Genomic DNA, 21,187 nt, shown 5'->3' on the forward strand with positions numbered 1-21,187 from the left:
GTATATCCCACATAATGTGTATAGCCATTTGGCCAGTGGGCATCTTTTCACTTCTGCCAATGTTGGCAAGACTGCAGGGCCTCAATGGCTCCATGCTGAGACAGTCGACCAACTGCTGCTGGAGGTGCCCAGGTCTAGGCTCAAGACCAGAGGGGACAGGGCCTTCGCTAGAGCAGCCCCCAGACTCTGGACCCCAGACTCTTAACCCTAACCCATATCCCCCCACCACATTAGAGCAGCCCCCAGACTCTGGACCCCAGACTCTTAACCCTAACCCATATCCCCCCACCACATTAGAGCAGCCCAGACTCTAGTAGCATTCAAGTCCCTCCTCAAAATGTACATTATACACACTAGTACTACTTTATTCAAAAGTCCTTTATTAATATGTATGTACATAATGGTTACACTTACAACCCAGCCATGGTGGCTGTAGCTCTAGGGGTCATAGGGCTAGTCCTCTACACAGTAGAGCATCCAGGCGCCCCAAAGCCAAACATCGACCACTAGACCAAAGAAGAAATCCCAGAGACCCGGGGGTGGTATCTGGGCTTTTCTGTCGCGGGCAGGAATTCATTACACAAGCAATGTTTCCAACCACCTCCAACACAACCGCGTGGGCGATCCTGTCCTGTCAGAAGGGAGGACAGAGGGAGGCATCCCTACCTCCCAACCCTAACCCTAACCCTCAGGGTCCAGCTGAGAGCTGCTCTGTGTCCCGTGTCTTCAGGTCAGAGACCAGCTGGCTCTGACTGGACAGACAGACAGCCTCTCTCTCAGTAGCTTCTCCTGGGACACCGCCCATCTCTGTGTGACTGGTGGGGCTCGAACCCGGGTCTCCTAGTCTCTGAGCGACCTCTGCTACATCTCCCTCATCCCCTGACTCTTTCCCTGAGTCTCCAGAGGAGGACTTGTCTCTAGGAGACAGGCTCTTCTTCTTGTGTTTCTTCTTCTTGCTCTTCTTCTTCTTGCTCTTCTTGGAGTGTTTGTGGTGGTGCGGGGTGATGATGTCATCGGTGGTCCTGTCTCTCTTCCCTGGTTTTCTAGGGCTCTGGCTCCATTCATCCTTCCTCTCCCTGCTCTCTCTCTCCCTCCCCCTGCTCCCACTCTTCATCTCCCTCCCCCTGCTCCCACTCTTCCTCTCCCTCCCCCTGCTCCCACTCTTCCTCTCCCTCCCCCTGCTTCCACTCTTCCTCCCCCTGCTCCCGCTCTTCCTCTCCCTGCTCTCTCTCTCCCTCCCCCTGCTCCCACTCTTCCTCCCCCTGCTCCCACTCTTCCTCTCCCTCCCCCTGCTCCCGCTCTTCCTCTCCCTGCTCTCTCTCTTCCTCTCCCTGCTCTCTCTCTCCCTCCCCCTGCTCCCACTCTTCATCTCCCTCCCCCTGCTCCCACTCTTCCTCCCCCTGCTCCCACTCTTCCTCTCCCTCCCCCTGCTCCCACTCTTCCTCTCCCTGCTCTCTCTCTCCCTCCCTCTGCTCCCACTCTTCCTGTCTCTGCTCCCATTCTTCCTCTCCCTCCTCTCTCTACTCCTCTCCCTGGTCCTCCTTTCCCTGCTCCTACTCCTCCTCTCCCTACTCCTCCTTTCCCTGGTCCTCCTTTCCCTACTCCTCCTTTCCCTGCTCCTACTCCTCCTTTCCCCCCGTCTGCTGTGAGATCTCTCAGACCTCGGGAGGCTACTCCTCCAGGAGCCCTTCCCCCAGTCTCGGTCCCTCCGTTCAGACCAGTTCCCCCTGAAGCTCCCGCCCCGGTCAGGTGACATGTGCATGTCGCGGTCCGCCTCCCAGAACTCGTTGTCCGGGTTGCGGAACACGTGCAGGAAGTTACAGTGTTTCCCCTTGGGACACTTCTGTCTGTCAAACAGCCCTGAGGAGAGAGGAGACAGTGTAAATGGAAAATGAAACTCAACTTATATAGCGCTTTACAATGGCCTCTCATTCATCCATTCACACACACTCACACACCAATGGCGGCAGCTGCCATGCAAGGTAGCCTGTTCATTGGGAGCAATTTGGGGTTCAGGATTTTGCCCAACGACACTGATGAAATGTGGACTGGAGGAGCCGGGATTCGAACCACCGACCCTACCGTCATTGGACGACGTGCTCTACCTCCTGAGCCACAGCCGCCCCCCCCTTCCCCACACACACACGCGCGCACGCACACACACACACACTTTTTCAGTTTTCCACTCACCACATATAGCAGTCTTCCACCTGGTGACGGGACAGAACTCGCACTGCAGCTGTTTGCCTGCGTACCACCTCCCATTAAACATCATGAAGGCCTCTGTGCACTGGTCCTCTCTGCAATCAACACACACGCGCGCGCGCGCGCACACACACACACACACACACACACACACACACACACACACACACACACACACACCACACACATTAAATATCCCAAAGGCCTCGTAGGGGCGTTGGGTGGTGGAGAAGATAGGACTTACGTATCAAACTGGACGTAAACATGGAGAAGATAGGACTTACGTATCAAACTGGACGTAAACATTTCCTCTCAGATGAGGCTCGTAGTTGCAGCTGACCTGGGGGCAGGACAGGGTTAGGGGGAGTCAAAAACATGCAGACGTCTGACTAAACTACAAAATATGAGCATTAGGTACTTCAGATGACAGGTGATGTCAGGTGACCCGGGAGCCTCTTCCTGGTTGGTGAGGTCATCGTTACCTTAAACTGCACCACTTTGCCGGCGGTGCGGAACTCCGGGAGCACGTCCTGGTAGAAGTCCAGAAACTGCTGCTGCACTTCGTCCTCGCTGTACTCCAGACAGGCGTCTGTGTCGTAGTCATCCCTCCGGCTCTGATCCAATTCGAACGTCACAAACATCCCCCGCACCAATAGAGTGGGGCTGGACGCCGGGTGCTCGTGCTTACGGGAGCATCTGGCCAATCAGGTCGGACCAGGAAGAGAGAGGTGGATGAGTATAGAGGAAAGGGCTGCATGCTTGAATCTAGAGATAATGGTTCTGTACTATTATCTAACCAGTCACAGGCCGGGAGGGAATCAAAGGGTTGCCTTTTAAACTAATTAATTCCATCATTGAATGAGTCAATAGTGCAAGTCACCTTGTGATACAAGTAGGTACCAGATCTATACTTGTAGATGTCTACATGCATTGTAGAGTAGAGAAAGCCTTCCTAAGAAATCTCTCTGGCGTGTTTGTGTCAGAGAGAGGGAGCCCCCAGCCCACCTGTCTCCAAAGCGACAGGCACCCGTCTTGATGAAGAAGGGGCAGTTGGCTCTGTCCTTTTCCGTCCCGAAGTCTGGCGGCTCTGCGTTCATCCATGGACCTCCGTTCCCCAGCTACACAACAACAAACAAACAAATCAACATCAACCGTGGAGGAAACAAACCCCACAAGCGTGCCGGGGTCATAGTGGGGAGACAGCGTCACTGAAGCTCACATGCGTTCATTAAAGGTTCATTCAGCGATGTGATGACACCCGGAAAAAAAAACAGCAGTCACCTTCAAAAGATGTCAGAAAGGGAGATGATCCCTGACTTTTGCTAAAAACATCAAAATTACATTAAGTAGCTACATGTGATCACATCTGGCAAATGCCGTCTGTGAATGACATCATTGAATCTTACTTTTAAAGCACTAGTGGATATGAGTGTCATGACATCACAGACTACCTCTAAAGGACCATGTATGCATCCACCTGATGCCTGCATTCCTCATACCTGACTCTCAGCCTGGTCCAACATCTTCTGCACAGCCTCCTACAAATGGTGCAAACACACAGGCTGGTGAAAACCTGCAGGGGGCGCTACGGGATATCTGTTATTGCAGGTTAAGAAGAGCTTCACCAGCATTTGCAGAAAGGAACACAACTGTAACTGTTCTAACTGGACCAGAACTCATTCATTAACAGAAGACGAGAGAGAGGGTGACATGGATAAAAGATACAGGGTCTTCCTGAGGGCAGCAGGAGCTTGCAGGTGGGACTTTCTTTTACAGTGCATCTTAGTTAAGGAAGAGAGTGTGATATCTGAGGCATTCTTTTAGAGTGCATCTTAGTTAAGGAAGAGAGTGTGATATCTGAGGCAAAATCACAACCAAGGGAACATGTTGAGACCAGCGAGAACATTTCTGATACTACTAAATACCCATATACTCAAACACATTCAAATTAAGCAGAGGAAATTTGAGATTTAATATGATGCTAATTGCTTGGTTCAGATGTCTCTCTTGCAGTTGTGTTGCTTAGATCATAGCTTGTTCATCTTTGAAGAGGAGGATATGTTTCGCTCTCTTTCTTTCTTTCTCTCTCTCTATCCTCCCGGAGCCTGTTTCACCTCTCTGTCCTTCTTCTCCCTCCGTTTCTGCTCCTTCTCCTCCTGCTCTCGTCTCTGCTGCGCCTCCCACTCCTCCTTGATGCTCCTCTGCAGACAGGAACACAACGGGTAAGCATACCTTCAACAAACTGGACACTTTCAACAGTGCTGCTGTACAAAGCAGAAAACCACAAGCAGTCATTATGTGTCCATGTCTACATGGTCCACTGTCTGCCATTTTAATAGGTTTTGGTTAACAGTAGTGATGTTAGCTATGAGACCGAGGCGTTTGTCGAGCACGTACGCAGGTCCTGATGACACGTACATGCGTTTCCCCTTCCCTTGGTTTATATGCAGCACACACCAGTTAGAATAGGCCAACAGCTGCAGCTAAATTGCCAATCACTGGTGAAGCATCAAAATCAGTTATATCAGTAATATTTAAGCGCTCCTGCAGGTGCGCCGTCATATTGGCTACTCTGAATTATCTTTGCCAGCAGGTGTCAGTAGTGAACAAAGCATTTAATGAGGCTTAGAGTCGGTGCTTCAGAAAGCCTCGTTTGGCCATCACTAGTTAACAGTGCCTGACCCTAACCCTAACCCTGGCCACACCCGGGGGTGGATTAGTCATTCATCTCCCCAGTCTGTAGATTTGGTAACAGTTGTTTGCTACAATGATAAAGGCTGCAAATGTTGTGATAAGGACACACACAAATACTGTATGAATGGGTAAACACAGGTTATAACGAGGATGGTTGTGTAGGAAGTGATGTAACTGAGATGTACCTCCTCTTCCTCCTGCTTCTTCTTCATGGCGTCCTCTCTCTCCGTGCACAGTCTGAACTCCTCCTGCGCTAGCCTCTCTCTCTCCAGCCACTCCTGCTCCTGCCTGCGCACACACACACACACACACACACACACACACACACACACACACACACACACACACACACACACACACACACACACACACACACACTGTAGCACAGACACTGATGAGGTCCGTCAAGACGTGTAACAGCTCATCAGTTTATATTCTACCTTTCTTCTTCTGCATTCCTGTCATCATCCCCGTCCTCCTCTTCTTCATCACGTGAGTGGTCTTCCTCCCCGTCTTCTAGGCCTTTGGTGAGATGAGATGTATCAGGTGATCTGCCTGTTCCATATCAGCCCCTTAAACTCCTACCATCTACCTCCTGAGCACTTGTAGAGGTCTGCATGGACTTGTCTGGTTGGTATTGCTACCATGTCAGAGATGAACAGAGCTGGAGGTAACTGTACTTTGACTGACAAACCCATTGCTTAGGGAAGCGACACATTAGTTGATCCCTCAGCGGACATTCCTGGTCATGAAAATGCAGGGTGAATGTAAAAAAAATAAAGAAGCTAATAACCTAAAGTCTAGGGGTGATATGACATCCCTAGATAACGGGTTAGGGTTACCTGACTGTGTGGCTCTGGCGAGGGCTTGACGCTTCCTCTTTCTCCTCTCTCTCTTCAAGAGAGCCCTGCGCTGTTTGTGACTGGGGATACGAAACCACAGACGGTGAAACACTTCTGACATGTAGCTAGACAACAATATAGTACAGCACAACAATATAGTACAGCAATCAGACCCACGCACCTCAAGGCTGGTGTAGAAACCGCTGGGTTCACAGGGGCTGCCATTTTAGCCAGCTAGCTAGCAAGCAAGCAAACAGAACAAGTCTCATCCGGGTTTTAAGGAGATGAATATTTCCTCCTTATTTCAAACCGGCGCAGAATGCCCTTGCACTAGATACGCGCTTCTCTTTTTAGCCACTTAAAAACGAATATAAAGACGGTGGTTAGCTTAGCTTAGCCTAACATGCAGCTACCCGTCATATCAGGCCTGTGCTGTGCGCATGCGCTGTTGTGCTGCTGCGCATGCGCTGTTGAGCTGCCTGGATGCGCGCAGAAGAGAAAGAGGGAAGCGAGCAGCAGCACAACCAGCTGAGATACGCAATACTGAGAATAACATCTAGAATAAACACTTACTCTGCTCTCGGGCATTGTAACCTACGGGTGATTAACCATTCAAATCGACCCTGAAGACTCAACATGGCGGATAAAGAAGGTAACGTAGCTATCCAGCGTGTTGGCTCAGTTTGTGTGCATGCTTTGTGTGCGTTAGCAGGCTAGCTAGCCCAGGCCAGGCCAGGCCAGGGCTAGAGGCTAAAGCTAGGCGAACCCGCCAGTTTGCTAGTTAGCTTGCTGCTATGCTAACCAGGTAGGTCGTGTTTTTTTATGAGCTATCCTCCTGACTGGTGCTGGACGATATTAAGCCCAATACCGCGTTAGAGAGCATCGTCATGATGTCGAGCTGCAGTGTGGGTTAGGGTTAGGGTTAGGGGTTAGGGTTAGGGTTAGGGGTTAGGGTTAGGGGGTTCAGAGCAGCTAACCCTAACCCTCAGCTCAACGATTTAGTTAGTTCAGCTTCAGGGCTTGTAACGTGATGGTTTAGTTCAGGGCTTGTAACGTTATGGTTTAGTTCAGGGCTTGTAACGTGATGGTTTAGTTCAGGGCTTGTAACGTGATGGTTTAGTTCAGGGCTTGTAACGTGATGGTTTAGTTCAGGGCTTGTAACGTGATGGTTTAGTTCAGGGCTTGTAACGTGATGGTTTAGTTCAGGGCTTGTAACGTTATGGTTTAGTTCAGGGCTTGTAACGTGATGGTTTAGTTCAGGGCTTGTAACGTGATGGTTTAGTTCAGGGCTTGTAACGTTATGGTTTAGTTCAGGGCTTGTAACGTGATGGTTTAGCTTCAGGGCTTGTAACGTGATGGTTTAGTTCAGGGCTTGTAACGTGATGGTTTAGCTTCAGGGCTTGTAACGTGATGGTTTAGCTTCAGGGCTTGTAACGTGATGGTTTAGTTCAGGGCTTGTAACGTTATGGTTCAGCTTCAGGGCTTGTAACGTGATGGTTTAGTTCAGGGCTTGTAACGTGATGGTTTAGTTCAGGGCTTGTAACGTGATGGTTTAGCTTCAGGGCTTGTAACGTGATGGTTTAGCTTCAGGGCTTGTAACGTGATGGTTTAGTTCAGGGCTTGTAACGTTATGGTTCAGCTTCAGGGCTTGTAACGTGATGGTTTAGTTCAGGGCTTGTAACGTGATGGTTTAGTTCAGGGCTTGTAACGTGATGGTTTAGCTTCAGTGCTTGTAACGTGATGGTTTAGTTCAGGGCTTGTAACGTGATGGTTTAGTTCAGGGCTTGTAACGTGATGGTTTAGTTCAGGGCTTGTAACGTGGTGGTTCAGCTTCAGGGCTTGATGTTAACATGCACGCTTGTATCCCGCCTCTCCCTTCGCAGTGTACGACGATGCGGTGGAGGAGCGGGTCATCAACGAGGAGTACAAGATCTGGAAGAAGAACACGCCCTTCCTCTACGACCTGGTCATGACGCATGCGCTGGAGTGGCCCAGCCTCACGGTGCAGTGGCTGCCGGACGTCAATCGGTATGCTCTTCTTCTTCATCATCATCATCACTTTCTATCTAGATCCTCAACACAGTCGAAGTGTGCAGCCAGCTAGAGTCCTTCATGTGGACTGAAGCTACGGCTGTATGTGGAACCCAGTGAGACTGGGTTCTCGTACGGGTTACATATGAATGGTTATGTTTTAGTGACTTATTCCCATTAGCTAGTTATACACCTGGTAAATGAACCTGATCTCAGAATTACCATGCCATTGTTGTGTGATGATAACGTCAGTGGCTTTTTGGCCTGCCGTTTCCTGGTGGAGTGTGTGTTAACGCCGTCTTTTTCTGGTTCTGGTGCTGTCTAGGCCCGAGGGGAAGGACTACGCGGTTCATCGGCTGGTTCTGGGAACACACACCTCTGACGAACAGAACCACCTGGTCATCGCCAGCGTCCAGGTCCCCAACGACGACGCCCAGTTTGATGCCTCACACTACGACAGCGAGAAAGGAGGTAGGAGGAGGAGTTTGGGGGGCGTGTGGGGGTGTGTCTCCATAGTTTAAAGTGGCCTCCTTGACTTCATCAGAATTGCATGTGGAAGACCAGGGTTGAATCTTGAAAGTCTGGCCTTGGTTCCTCTGGTTTCTTGTCTTCCACTCAGAACTCATTGGAGGAGGAGCCTCTCTTCCTCCGTTTACATTTTGAGATGGAACTAAGGAGAGAGGATGTGAGGGATTGGAATGGAAGTGGCCACTGTAGACTATAGAGATGCACCGACATGCTAATGCAGTCTAACCTGCTTGTTCTTGCTGTAGCTCAGATCCTGACCTCTCTCTCCTTCTCTCTCCCTCTCTCTCCAGCAGGTACGTAGATGGGGCTGTGGAGGACCAGGATGACCTGAGAGGGTGTGGCTGTCCTGTCCTGTCATTGTGTTAGTGGTTTTTAGGCCTGTCCTGGCCTGTCATTGTGTGAGGGGTTTTTAGGCCTGTCCTGGCCTGTCATTGTGTGAGTGGTTTTTAGGCCTGTCCTGTCCTGTCATTGTGTGAGTGGTTTTTAGGCCTGTCCTGTCCTGTCATTGTGTGAGTGGTTTTTAGGCCTGTCCTGGCCTGTCATTGTGTGAGTGGTTTTGAGGGGGTAAATCTGCTCGCCAGATGACTATGATGGTACAGTAGGAAACCTCACCTCTTAATGAACTAACCCACAGATATGGGGGTGAGTCACTTTCTGATTAGACTTCCAACTGCTATGTTGTCTTTGTCTTAGAGTCTGGAGGGTTCTAGAACTAAGAAGCCCATTCCGCATAGAGAATCTCCATGGCGTTGGTATTGTTAATCTAGGCTCTGTCTGTGTGTGGGGACCTGTCCCTGAGCCTCCCATCATGGTTCCTGACCGGGCTAACCCAACCCCAGACCTAACCCTAACCCCAGACCTAACCCTAACCCCAGACCTAACCCTAACCCCAGACCTAACCCCAGACCTAACCCCAGACCTAACCCTAACCCCAGACCTAACCCTAACCCTCCATGTTCAGAGTTCGGGGGCTTCGGCTCGGTGAGCGGGAAGATCGAGATTGAGATCAAGATCAACCACGAGGGCGAGGTGAACCGCGCTCGCTACATGCCCCAGAACCCCTGCATCATCGCCACCAAGACCCCCACCTCCGACGTGCTGGTCTTCGACTACACCAAGCACCCCTCCAAACCTGGTGGGAATGGACACACACACACAGTCACAAACACACACAGTCACACACACACACAGTCACAAACACACACAGTCACAAACACACACAGTCACACACATACACAGTCACAAACACACACAGTCACACACACACACAGTCACACACACACACAGTCACAAACACACACAGTCACAAACACACACAGTCACACACACACACAGTCACAAACACACACACTCACACAAACACACACAGTCACAAACACACACACTCACACAAACACCGCAACACCAAACATGTCTGTCTTCGTAAAACATGTCATGATGCTATGGCTACATATTCTGCTGTCGAACATGCTCATAACAGCCGTGTGTGCGCGCGTGTGTGTGTGTGTGTGCGTGTGTGTGTGCGCGCGCCTCTCAGACCCCAGTGGAGAGTGCAGTCCAGACCTGCGTCTGCGTGGCCACCAGAAAGAAGGTTACGGACTCTCCTGGAACCCCAACCTCAGTGGTAACCTGCTCAGCGCCTCCGACGACCATGTGAGTCCCTGGCACTTCTGGCTCCGCCCCCGGCACTTCTGGCTCCGCCCCCCAGCACCTCTGGCTCCGCCCTGATGCGTTTGTGGAGGTCTGACGGGTGTTGAGAGGGTTGTAGCTACCGGATCTGAGGAAGAATCACTGGTCCCTCTGCTCTACCTCTCCCCAAAGCACAACCCAGGAGAACCTGAGAGGTTCCTCCTTAACCAACCCAGGAGAACCTGAGAGGTTCCTCCTTAACCAACCCAGGAGAACCTGAGAGGTTCCTCCTTAACCAACCTTTTCCTCAACTTAACTTTGAGAAAGAGGCTAGGATGGAGGACAGGGTTAGGGTTAGGGATGGTGGACAGGGTTAGGGTTAGGGTTAGGGATGGGGGACAGGGTTAGGGATGGGGGACAGGGTTAGGGATGGGGGACAGGGTTAGGGGTAGGGATGGGGGACAGGGTTAGGGGTAGGGATGGGGGACAGGGTTAGGGGTAGGGATGGGGGACAGGGTTAGGGGACAGGGTTAGGGATGGGGGACAGGGTTAGGGATGGGGGACAGGGTTAGGGGACAGGGTTAGGGGACAGGGTTAGGGATGGGGGACAGGGGTAGGGGACAGGGTTAGGGATAGGGGACAGGGTTAGGGGACAGGGTTAGGGATAGGGGACAGGGTTAGGGGACAGGGTTAGGGATGGGGGACAGGGTTAGGGGTAGGGATGGGGGACAGGGTTAGGGATGGGGGACAGGGTTAGGGATGGGGGACAGGGTTAGGGGACAGGGTTAGGGGTAGGGATGGGGGACAGGGTTAGGGGTAGGGATGGGGGACAGGGTTAGGGGTAGGGATGGGGGACAGGGTTAGGGGTAGGGATGGGGGACAGGGTTAGGGGTAGGGATAGGGGACAGGGTTAGGGGACAGGGTTAGGGATGGGGGACAGGGTTAGGGATGGGGGACAGGGTTAGGGGTAGGGATAGGGGACAGGGTTAGGGGACAGGGTTAGGGTTAGGGTTAGGGATGGGGGACAGGGTTAGGGATGGTGGACAGGGTTAGGGATGGGGGACAGGGTTAGGGGTAGGGATGGGGGACAGGGTTAGGGGTAGGGATGGGGGACAGGGTTAGGGGTAGGGATGGGGGACAGGGTTAGGGGTAGGGATGGGGGACAGGGTTAGGGATGGGGGACAGGGTTAGGGGACAGGGTTAGGGATGGGGGACAGGGTTAGGGATGGGGGACAGGGTTAGGGGTAGGGATGGGGGACAGGGTTAGGGGACAGGGTTAGGGGACAGGGTTAGGGATGGGGGACAGGGTTAGGGGACAGGGTTAGGGGACAGGGTTAGGGATGGGGGACAGGGGTAGGGGACAGGGTTAGGGATAGGGGACAGGGTTAGGGGACAGGGTTAGGGATGGGGGACAGGGTTAGGGGTAGGGATGGGGGACAGGGTTAGGGGTAGGGATGGGGGACAGGGTTAGGGGTAGGGATGGGGGACAGGGTTAGGGGTAGGGATGGGGGACAGGGTTAGGGATGGGGGACAGGGTTAGGGGTAGGGATGGGGGACAGGGTTAGGGATGGGGGACAGGGTTAGGGGTAGGGATGGGGGACAGGGTTAGGGATGGGGGACAGGGTTAGGGGTAGGGATGGGGGACAGGGTTAGGGGACAGGGTTAGGGATGGGGGACAGGGTTAGGGGTAGGGATGGGGGACAGGGTTAGGGGTAGGGATGGGGGACGGTTAGGGATGGGGGACAGGGTTAGGGGTAGGGATGGGGGACGGTTAGGGATGGGGGACAGGGTTAGGGATGGGGGACAGGGATAGGGGACAGGGTTAGGGGACAGGGTTAGGGGTAGGGATGGGGGACAGGGTTAGGGTTAGGGATGGGGGACAGGGTTAGGGATGGGGGACAGGGTTAGGGGTAGGGATGGGGGACAGGGTTAGGGATGGGGGACAGGGTTAGGGGTAGGGATGGGGGACAGGGTTAGGGATGGGGGACAGGGTTAGGGGTAGGGATGGGGGACAGGGTTAGGGATGGGGGACAGGGGTAGGGATGGGGGACGGTTAGGGATGGGGGACAGGGTTAGGGGTAGGGATGGGGGACAGGGTTAGGGGTTAGGGATGGGGGACAGGGTTAGGGATGGGGGACAGGGTTAGGGATGGGGGACGGTTAGGGATGGGGGACAGGGTTAGGGGTAGGGATGGGGGACAGGGTTAGGGATGGGGGACGGTTAGGGATGGGGGACAGGGTTAGGGATGGGGGACAGGGGTAGGGATGGGGGACGGTTAGGGATGGGGGACAGGGTTAGGGGTTAGGGATGGGGGACAGGGTTAGGGATGGGGGACAGGGTTAGGGGTTAGGGATGGGGGACAGGGTTAGGGATGGGGGACAGGGTTAGGGGTAGGGATGGAGGACAGGAGTCAAGATTCAAGGCTACCTTGTTATGTCCGTCATACAAGTATAAGAGAGTAAAATGCTTTGGATCTGGCTCCTCAGCCTTGAGAATCTGATGAAGGCAATTTAGATTCAACTCTTATAACTACTGGAGAGGTCAGTGATCATTTGTTTGTGTGTGTGTGTGTGTGTGTGTGTGTGTGTGTGTGTGGCGCGCGCGCTCGCGTCTGCAGACCATCTGTCTGTGGGACATAGGGGCGGGGCCTAAGGAGGGGAAGATCGTGGACGCCAAGACCATCTTCACGGGCCACACGGCGGTGGTGGAGGACGTGTCATGGCACCTGCTGCACGAGTCACTGTTCGGATCTGTGGCCGACGACCAGAAGCTCATGATGTGAGTGTCTGATGTGAGCTGGAGCAGGAAACGCTGGGGTCTAAATTATTTGTTGCGAAGGGCCGAAGGGGACGAAATGCTATAAGGCCCTCGTAAGCTTTTTCAGTGTGGTCTAGATTAAATCAAATCTCACACACTCTTTCACACGCCTCCTCCCCTCAGCTGGGACACTCGCTCCAACAACACGTCCAAGCCCAGCCACGCGGTGGACGCCCACACGGCAGAGGTCAACTGTCTGTCCTTCAACCCCTACAGCGAGTTCATCCTGGCCACCGGGTCAGCTGACAAGGTACTGACCGCGGCGCCCGGCCGTCCTCTTCTGGGGAGCGACTCGCTTCCGTAATCGTGCCGCTACAAACGCCTTTCCTCCCCTCTCCCAGACGGTGGCGCTGTGGGACCTGAGGAACCTCAAGCTCAAGCTGCACTCCTTCGAGTCTCACAAGGATGAGATCTTCCAGGTAATACTCAAAGAACATGTAAACGTGTAGTACACAGTCACGTGCACACTCCCTCTGGTCTCTCTCTCACACACTCCCCCTGGTCTCTCTCTGCCTCCTTCTCACACACTCCCTCTGGTCTCTCTCTATGCCTCCCTCACACTCCCCCTGGTCTCTCTCTGCCTCCCTCACACTCCCTCTGGTCTCTCTCTATGCCTCCCTCACACTCCCCCTGGTCTCTCTATGCCTCCCTCACACACTCCCTCTGGTCTCTCTATGCCTCCTTCTCACACTCCCTCTGGTCTCTCTCTATGCCTCCCTCACACTCCCCCTGGTCTCTCTCTATGCCTCCCTCTCACACTCCCTCTGGTCTCTCTCTATGCCTCCCTCTCACACTCCCCCTGGTCTCTCTCTATGCCTCCCTCACACTCCCTCTGGTCTCTCTCTATGCCTCCCTCACACTCCCTCTGGTCTCTCTCTATGCCTCCCTCACACTCCCTCTGGTCTCTCTCTATGCCTCCTTCACACACTCTCTCTGGTCTCTCTCTATGCCTCCCTCTCACACTCCCTCTGGTCTCTCTCTATGCCTCCCTCACACTCCCCCTGGTCTCTCTCTATGCCTCCCTCACACTCCCCCTGGTCTCTCTCTGCCTCCCTCACACACTCCCTCTGGTCTCTCTCTATGCCTCCCTCACACACTCCCTCTGGTCTCTCTCTATGCCTCCCTCACACTCCCCCTGGTCTCTCTATGCCTCCCTCACACTCCCCCTGGTCTCTCTCTATGCCTCCCTCACACTCCCTCTGGTCTCTCTCTATGCCTCCCTCACACTCCCCCTGGTCTCTCTCTATGCCTCCTTCTCACACACTCCCTCTGGTCTCTCTCTATGCCTCCCTCACACTCCCCCTGGTCTCTCTCTGCCTCCCTCACACACTCCCTCTGGTCTCTCTCTATGCCTCCCTCACACACTCCCTCTGGTCTCTCTCTATGCCTCCCTCACACTCCCCCTGGTCTCTCTATGCCTCCCTCACACTCCCCCTGGTCTCTCTCTATGCCTCCCTCACACTCCCTCTGGTCTCTCTCTATGCCTCCTTCTCACACACTCCCTCTGGTCTCTCTCTATGCCTCCCTCACACTCCCCCTGGTCTCTCTCTATGCCTCCCTCACACTCCCTCTGGTCTCTCTCTATGCCTCCTTCTCACACACTCCCTCTGGTCTCTCTCTATGCCTCCCTCACACTCCCCCTGGTCTCTCTCTATGCCTCCCTCACACTCCCCCTGGTCTCTCTCTATGCCTCCCTCACACTCCCTCTGGTCTCTCTCTATGCCTCCCTCACACTCCCCCTGGTCTCTCTCTATGCCTCCTTCTCACACTCCCCCTGGTCTCTCTCTATGCCTCCCTCACACTCCCCCTGGTCTCTCTCTATGCCTCCCTCTCACACTCCCCCTGGTCTCTCTCTATGCCTCCCTCACACTCCCCCTGGTCTCTCTCTATGCCTCCCTCACACTCCCCCTGGTCTCTCTCTATGCCTCCCTCACACTCCCCCTGGTCTCTCTCTATGCCTCCTCCTGTCTCACTGATGTTTGATTTGAAGAAGGTGTGTGTGTGATGGAGGTCCGGAGTTTATTGCACTGACAGTGATTTACTGACCTCTAATGCAGGTGCAATGGTCGCCTCACAACGAAACCATTCTGGCATCCAGCGGCACTGACCGCAGGCTGAACGTCTGGGACCTCAGGTAAGAACCAGACCAGGACCAGACCAGGACCAGAACCAGACCAGAACCAGACCATCTCCTCTGACCAGAACCAGACCAGGACCAGACCAGGACCAGACCAGGACCAGACCAGGACCAGAACCAGAACCAGACCAGAACCAGACCATCACCAGAACCAGACCAGAACCAGACCATCACCAGACCATCTCCTCTGACCAGGACCAGACCAGAACCAGACCATCTCCTCTGACCAGAACCAGACCATCTCCTCTGACCAGAACCAGACCATCTCCTCTGATCAGGACCAGACCAGAACCAGACCAGAACCAGACCATCTCCTCTGACCAGAACCAGACCATCTCCTCTAACCAGAACCAGACCAGAACCAGACCATCTCCTCTGACCAGAGTCTCAATACTCACCTCATCTAAGCTAACCAGCTCAGCTCGGCCGGGTTTCAACTAGGGATGCCACAGTTGTCTGTGTTACTGGTGTTAGTCAGTTTTGGGGTGAACACCAGTCACACACCGCTGCATGACTCTAACCCTAACCCACCGTTCCCACTGGAGGGTTGCTTTCTAAAAACACATTCCTTCATTTTCGTTTATGAGCGCTCATGTTCATCAAATCAAAAACACTTGAATTTGTTTGAATTTGAGTGAGGGTGAGGGCAGAGTGAGGGTGAGGGCAGAGTGAGGGTGAGGGCAGAGTGAGAGTAGAGTGAGGGCAGAGTGAGGAGAGTGAGGGTGAGGGCAGAGTGAGAGTGAGGGCAGAGTGAGGGTGAGGGCAGAGTGAGGGTGAGGGCAGAGTGAGGGTGAGGGCAGAGTGAGGGTGAGGGCAGAGTGAGAGTGAGAGTAGAGTGAGGGCAGAGTGAGGGTGAGGGCAGAGTGAGGGTGAGGGCAGAGTGAGGGTGAGGGCAGAGTGAGGGTGAGGGCAGAGTGAGGGTGAGGGCAGAGTGAGAGTGAGGGCAGAGTGAGGAGAGTGAGGGTGAGGGCAGAGTGAGAGTGAGGGCAGAGTGAGGGTGAGGGCAGAGTGAGGGTGAGGGCAGAGTGAGGGTGAGGGCAGAGTGAGAGTGAGAGTAGAGTGAGGGCAGAGTGAGGAGAGTGAGGGTGAGGGCAGAGTGAGAGTGAGGGCAGAGTGAGGGTGAGGGCAGAGTGAGGGTGAGGGCAGAGTGATGAGGGTGAGGGCAGAGTGAGGGTGAGGTGAGAGTGAGGGTGAGGTGAGGGTGAGGTGAGGTGAGAGGGTGAGGGCAGAGTGAGGAGAGTGAGGGCAGAGTGAGGAGAGTGAGGGCAGAGTGAGGAGGGTGAGGGCAGAGTGAGGGTGAGGGCAGAGTGAGGGTGAGGGCAGAGTGAGGGTGAGGGCAGAGTGAGGGCAGAGTGAGGGTGAGGGCAGAGTGAGGGCAGAGTGAGGAGAGTGAGGGCAGAGTGAGGAGGGTGAGGGCAGAGTGAGGGTAGAGTGAGGGTGAGGGCAGAGTGAGGGCAGAGTGAGGGTGAGGGCAGAGTGAGGGCAGAGTGAGGAGAGTGAGGGCAGAGTGAGGAGAGTGAGGGCAGAGTGAGGGTGAGGGCAGAGTGAGGGTGAGGGCAGAGTGAGGGTGAGGGCAGAGTGAGGGTGAGGGCAGAGTGAGGGTGAGGGCAGAGTGAAGGTGAGAGCAGAGTGAGGGTGAGGGCAGAGTGAGGAGAGTGAGGGCAGAGTGAGGAGAGTGAGGGCAGAATGAGGGTGAGGGCAGAGTGAGGGTGAGGGCAGAGTGAGGGCAGAGTGAGGAGAGTGAGGGCAGAGTGAGGGTGAGGGCAGAGTGAGGGTGAGGGCAGAGTGAGGGTGAGGGCAGAGTGAGGGTGAGGGCAGAGTGAGGGTGAGGGCAGAGTGAGGGCAGAGTGAAGGTGAGGGCAGAGTGAGCGTGAGGGCAGAGTGAGGAGAGTGAGGGCAGAGTGAGGAGAGTGAGGGCAGAATGAGGGTGAGGGCAGAGTGAGGGTGAGGGCAGAGTGAGGGTGAGGGCAGAGTGAGGAGAGTGAGGGCAGAGTGAGAGTGAGGGTGAGGGCAGAGTGAGGGTGAGGGCAGAGTGAGGGTGAGGGCAGAGTGAGGGTGAGGGCAGAGTGAGAGTGAGGGCAGAGTGAGAGTGAGGGCAGAGTGAGGGTGAGGGCAGAGTGAGAGTGAGGGCAGAGTGAGGGTGAGGGCAGAGTGAGAGTGAGGGCAGGGTGAGGGTGAGGGCAGAGTGAGAGTGAGGGCAGGGTGAGGGTGAGGGCAGAGTGAGAGTGAGGGTGAGGGCAGAGTGAGGAGAGTGAGGGCAGAGTGAGGAGAGTGAGGGCAGAGTGAGGAGAGTGAGGGCAGAATGAGGGTGAGGGCAGAGTGAGGGTGAGGGCAGAGTGAGGGCAGAGTGAGGAGATTGAGAGCAGAGTGAGCAACGGCTCACAACACAGCAGCGCCGTGTCAAATTTCTCTCCACTAACGTTAGAGCCATCAGCCCTCAGCCGTCTTCACTGTCCTTCGTGAACTCTGCAAACTATTTTAAACTTCACAGAATCAAATCAAACTTTATTTGTATAGCGCACAAGCACAGAAGCGTCTGTAGGTAGCCTACAAATGCTCTCGTCCCCATGTCTGTGTTCAACACAATTTTTTTCCCGAACGTTCTTAAGAAGTCGTTCACATTTAACCGATCAAAGAAAACATGATGCACGCGGACGGAGCAAAGCAGACGTTTGTAAAATGTCGAGCCTCCAGTGGTTCCGGTAACACCGGTGGTGTTTATTAACCGGTGGAGAAACCTGGGCATCATGGTGACATCCCTAGACTCAATACTCGCCTCCTCTAACCTTAACCAGCTCAGTTCGGCAGAGTCTCAATACTCACCTCCTCTAACCTTAACCAGCTCAGTTAGGCTGAGTCTCAGTACTCACCTCCTCTAACCTTAACCAGCTCAGTTAGGCTGAGTCTCAGTACTCATCTCCTCTAACCTTAACCAGCTCAGTTAGGCTGAGTCTCAATACTCACCTCCTCTAACCTTAACCAGCTCAGTTAGGCAGTCTCAATACTCACCTCCTCTAACCTTAACCAGCTCAGTTCGGCTGAGTCTCAGTACTCATCTCGACGCTAACCAGCTCAGTTTAGTTTCAATAGTCTCTCTTTGCTGCCTTCTGTCTCTGCATTGGCAGAGAAGCACAGAGGCAAGGAACCTGCAAGGAGGAAGGAAAGGAAATGAGGAAAGATTGAGATTTAATTTGTTTTTATAAACTACTAACTACTTGGCAGAGTCACTGTAGATTCCTCGCCTACTTTCTTGTTAGCTCCCTCTAAAACTGTGTGTGTGTGTGTGTGTGTGTGTTTCCAGTAAAATTGGAGAGGAGCAGTCAGCTGAGGATGCAGAGGATGGACCTCCAGAACTACTGGTGAGTGGACTGCAAATTGGACCCAGTCCCCAACCAACCACTAGAACCTACACCAACCTGGGCCCAACTAACCAAACCAACCAGCCAGACACTAGAGCCTATACCATGCTTGGCCAAGTCCCAAACTAACCACTAGACCCTACACCTGAATAGACAGCCTGGCCCGTAGAAGGCTGGTTTATTCTGACTGACCACTAATTTATAATACAAACTCAATCACAACCCACTACTCACCACATCCCTCTTCTCCTCCAGTTCATCCATGGAGGCCACACAGCCAAGATCTCCGACTTCTCCTGGAACCCCAATGAACCCTGGGTCATCTGCTCTGTCTCCGAGGACAACATCATGCAGGTCTGGCAGATGGTGAGTACTGCTGCATCCTGGGAAAGAGAAGACGGTGACGGTGCTGAATCCCCCAGTCAACATCAGTCACCCTATCTGGGTCATGCTGGTCAATAGGAGCCATGTTGTGTTCTGGTACTGGAATGCTGGTTAATAGGAGCCATGTTGTGTTCTGGTACTGGAATGCTGGTTAATAGGAGCCATGTTGTGTTCTGGTACTGGAATGCTGGTTAATAGGAGCCATGTTGTGTTCTGGTACTGGAATGCTGGTTAATAGGAGCCATGTTGTGTTCTGGTACTGGAATGCTGTTGGCTAACCGTTCTCCTCTCCTGTCTTTCCATGTAGGCTGAGAACATCTACAACGACGAGGAGCCAGACACCCCTGCATCAGAGCTGGAGGGCCAGGGCTCGTAACCCCCCCCTCCCCCCGCGGCGAAGCCCCCAGGCTGGCACCATGTACCAGTCTAGTCCCTGGTCCAGGGCCCAACCCCCCCCTCAGCCCTGGTCCAGGGCCCAACCCCCCCCTCAGCCCTGGTCCAGGGCCCACCCCCCCCCCCTCAGCCCTGGTCCAGGGCCCACCCCCCCCCCCCTCAGCCCTGGTCCAGGGTCCAACCCCCCCCCTCAGCCCTGGTCCAGGGCCCACCCCCCCCCTCAGCCCTGGTCCAGGGCCCAACCCCCCCCTCAGCCCTGGTCCAGGGCCCAACCCCCCCCTCAGCCCTGGTCCAGGGCCCACCCCCCCCCCCCCCCTCAGCCCTGGTCCAGGGTCCACCCCCCCCCCCTCAGCCCTGGTCCAGGGTCCAACCCCCCCCCTCAGCCCTGGTCCAGGGCCCACCCCCCCCCCCTCAGCCCTGGTCCAGGGCCCAACCCCCCCCCTCAGCCCTGGTCCAGGGTCCAACCCCCCCCCTCAGCCCTGGTCCAGGGCCCAACCCCCCCCTCAGCCCTGGTCCATCTCCATATTTCCTCCTGGACAGACAGGAGGACCCTATCCAGAAACAACTCTCTAGCCCCTCCTGCCCATTTACTAGTATAGATCTGATAGGATATGATGGGCCTACGCAAGATGGTGGAAATCCCTGTCAATTGTACAGTACATCCACCATTTCGCTAACCCCTATCTAGTCTTGTGAGAGCTACAGTTGTCTGGGTTAAAGGGAGCTAGGTGCGGAGGTTTCTGGACAGGAATCAGAGACTCAAGTCAAGTCCACTGCAAGCCAGGCTCTCCTTGTGTGTCTATTGAAACTGAAACCCTGTTTTGACCGAGGCTTTCAGCAGTCATGCTCCTCTCACATGGTTAGCCCCCCTCTGTAGCCCAACTCCTGATGGTGACATGGCCCCCCTCTGTAGCCCAACTCCTCCTGATGGTGACATGGCCCCCCTCTGTAGCCCAACTCCTGATGGTGACATGGCCCCCCTCTGTAGCCCAACTCCTCCTGATGGTGACATGGCCCCCCTCTGTAGCCCAACTCCTCCTGATGGTGACATGGCCCCCCTCTGTAGCCCAACTCCTCCTGATGGTGACATGGCCCCCCACTGTAGCCCAACTCCTCCTGATGGTGACATGGCCCCCCTCTGTAGCCCAACTCCTCCTGATGGTGACATGGCCCCCCTCTGTAGCCCAACTCCTCCTGATGGTGACATGGCCCCCCACTGTACCGCTCAGAGCTAACATGTCTTTGAACAGTTTTGTAATAAAAGAAGTATAAAATAAAATGACAATGGAATTAGTCGATACTTGTTTTTCCACCAACCAATGCACTTGGTTGGGGTGATAGGGCTGTATCTCAACCCAGTCACAGATCACGATTGGTCTCTGACGCTGTAACTGCGGCAACTCTGGAACATTCTACAACCCTCTTGGAACTTGTTTTGTGTATGACCTGATGTGTAATTGCAATAAAACTTTTGTAACTTTTAAAAAGTAAATAGTTTACCATTTCTTTTTACTGTAGTGTAGTGTGTGGTTTCACTCTGCAATACATCCTCACTGTTATGTTGCTTTCTCGCACAATCAAATGACAAGACTTCCGTTTTGAAAATTCTACAAAATGTTTTATTGAAAAGCGAGAGGCGACTAAGAACATTTGACAATCTCAGAAGAGGGGATGTTGGGCTCATTTTGTAAAAATAAATCTCTGATGTGGGAGCAGCTCCATTCACAGGGTTAGGGTTACCTCAGGGTTAGGGTTAAGGGTTAGGGTGACCCCAGTCCCACCAGGGTTAGGGTTAAGGGTTAGGGTTACCCCAGGGTTAGGGTTACCCCAGTCCCACCAGCCGAGGTAGATTTGACATAACCTGAGAATCCAACTGTGGCAGAGCCAAACCAAGAGGGAGTCCAGGCGTCCATCCATCCCGTCCACCACACACACACACACACTCACACACACACACACACACACACGTCCACTGGTGTGAGTTACTTTCCTCAGCCTCAAATCAAGTGTCTGTCCTCCTTGACTCCATACTTAACAACTAAAAGGTTCTCTGACTTTGGAATTTGGAATAATAATCATCTCACTGGCATCGCTCAATTCCAGCGGCGCCAATCAAATCCATTCCCCTGACTTTTCTACAAGCACAGTTGAAAAAAAATGAACTGGAA

General features: G+C 53.8%; 2 protein-coding genes across 3 annotated transcripts; one reads left to right on the plus strand and one right to left on the minus strand.

Annotated features, from left to right (window-relative positions):
- Positions 1 to 447: 447 nt before the first annotated feature.
- Positions 448 to 6,174, minus strand: zrsr2 (zinc finger (CCCH type), RNA-binding motif and serine/arginine rich 2). The gene is made up of 12 exons (XM_084462365.1): positions 5,923 to 6,174; positions 5,742 to 5,821; positions 5,340 to 5,421; positions 5,085 to 5,187; positions 4,320 to 4,406; positions 3,705 to 3,743; positions 3,211 to 3,323; positions 2,688 to 2,901; positions 2,490 to 2,545; positions 2,191 to 2,300; positions 1,517 to 1,860; positions 448 to 1,078 (listed from the first exon to the last, which is right to left on the minus strand). Exons 1-12 carry the CDS (start codon positions 5,964 to 5,966, stop codon positions 689 to 691), a joined length of 1,662 nt encoding a protein of 553 aa, XP_084318491.1. The 5' UTR covers positions 5,967 to 6,174; the 3' UTR covers positions 448 to 688.
- Positions 6,175 to 6,220: 46 nt separating this feature from the next.
- rbbp7 (RB binding protein 7, chromatin remodeling factor) lies at positions 6,221 to 19,223 on the plus strand. 2 transcript variants are annotated; one of them, XM_084462361.1, is made up of 12 exons: positions 6,221 to 6,393; positions 7,625 to 7,769; positions 8,098 to 8,243; positions 9,262 to 9,435; positions 9,838 to 9,953; positions 12,547 to 12,707; positions 12,870 to 12,996; positions 13,088 to 13,165; positions 14,804 to 14,880; positions 18,185 to 18,242; positions 18,498 to 18,608; positions 18,934 to 19,223. In XM_084462361.1, the coding sequence occupies exons 1-12, from the start codon at positions 6,378 to 6,380 to the stop codon at positions 19,000 to 19,002; spliced, it is 1,278 nt and encodes a 425-aa protein (XP_084318487.1). In that variant the 5' UTR covers positions 6,221 to 6,377; the 3' UTR covers positions 19,003 to 19,223. The 2 variants fall into 2 exon arrangements, with proteins under 2 accessions (XP_084318487.1, XP_084318486.1); XM_084462360.1 differs by having other exon boundaries at positions 6,222 to 6,393; positions 9,259 to 9,435.
- The last annotated feature ends 1,964 nt before the right edge of the window (positions 19,224 to 21,187 follow it).

The sequence above is a fragment of the Borostomias antarcticus genome (assembly GCF_949987555.1).
Source record: "Borostomias antarcticus genome assembly, contig: scaffold_164, whole genome shotgun sequence".
NCBI lineage: Eukaryota > Metazoa > Chordata > Actinopteri > Stomiiformes > Stomiidae > Borostomias > Borostomias antarcticus.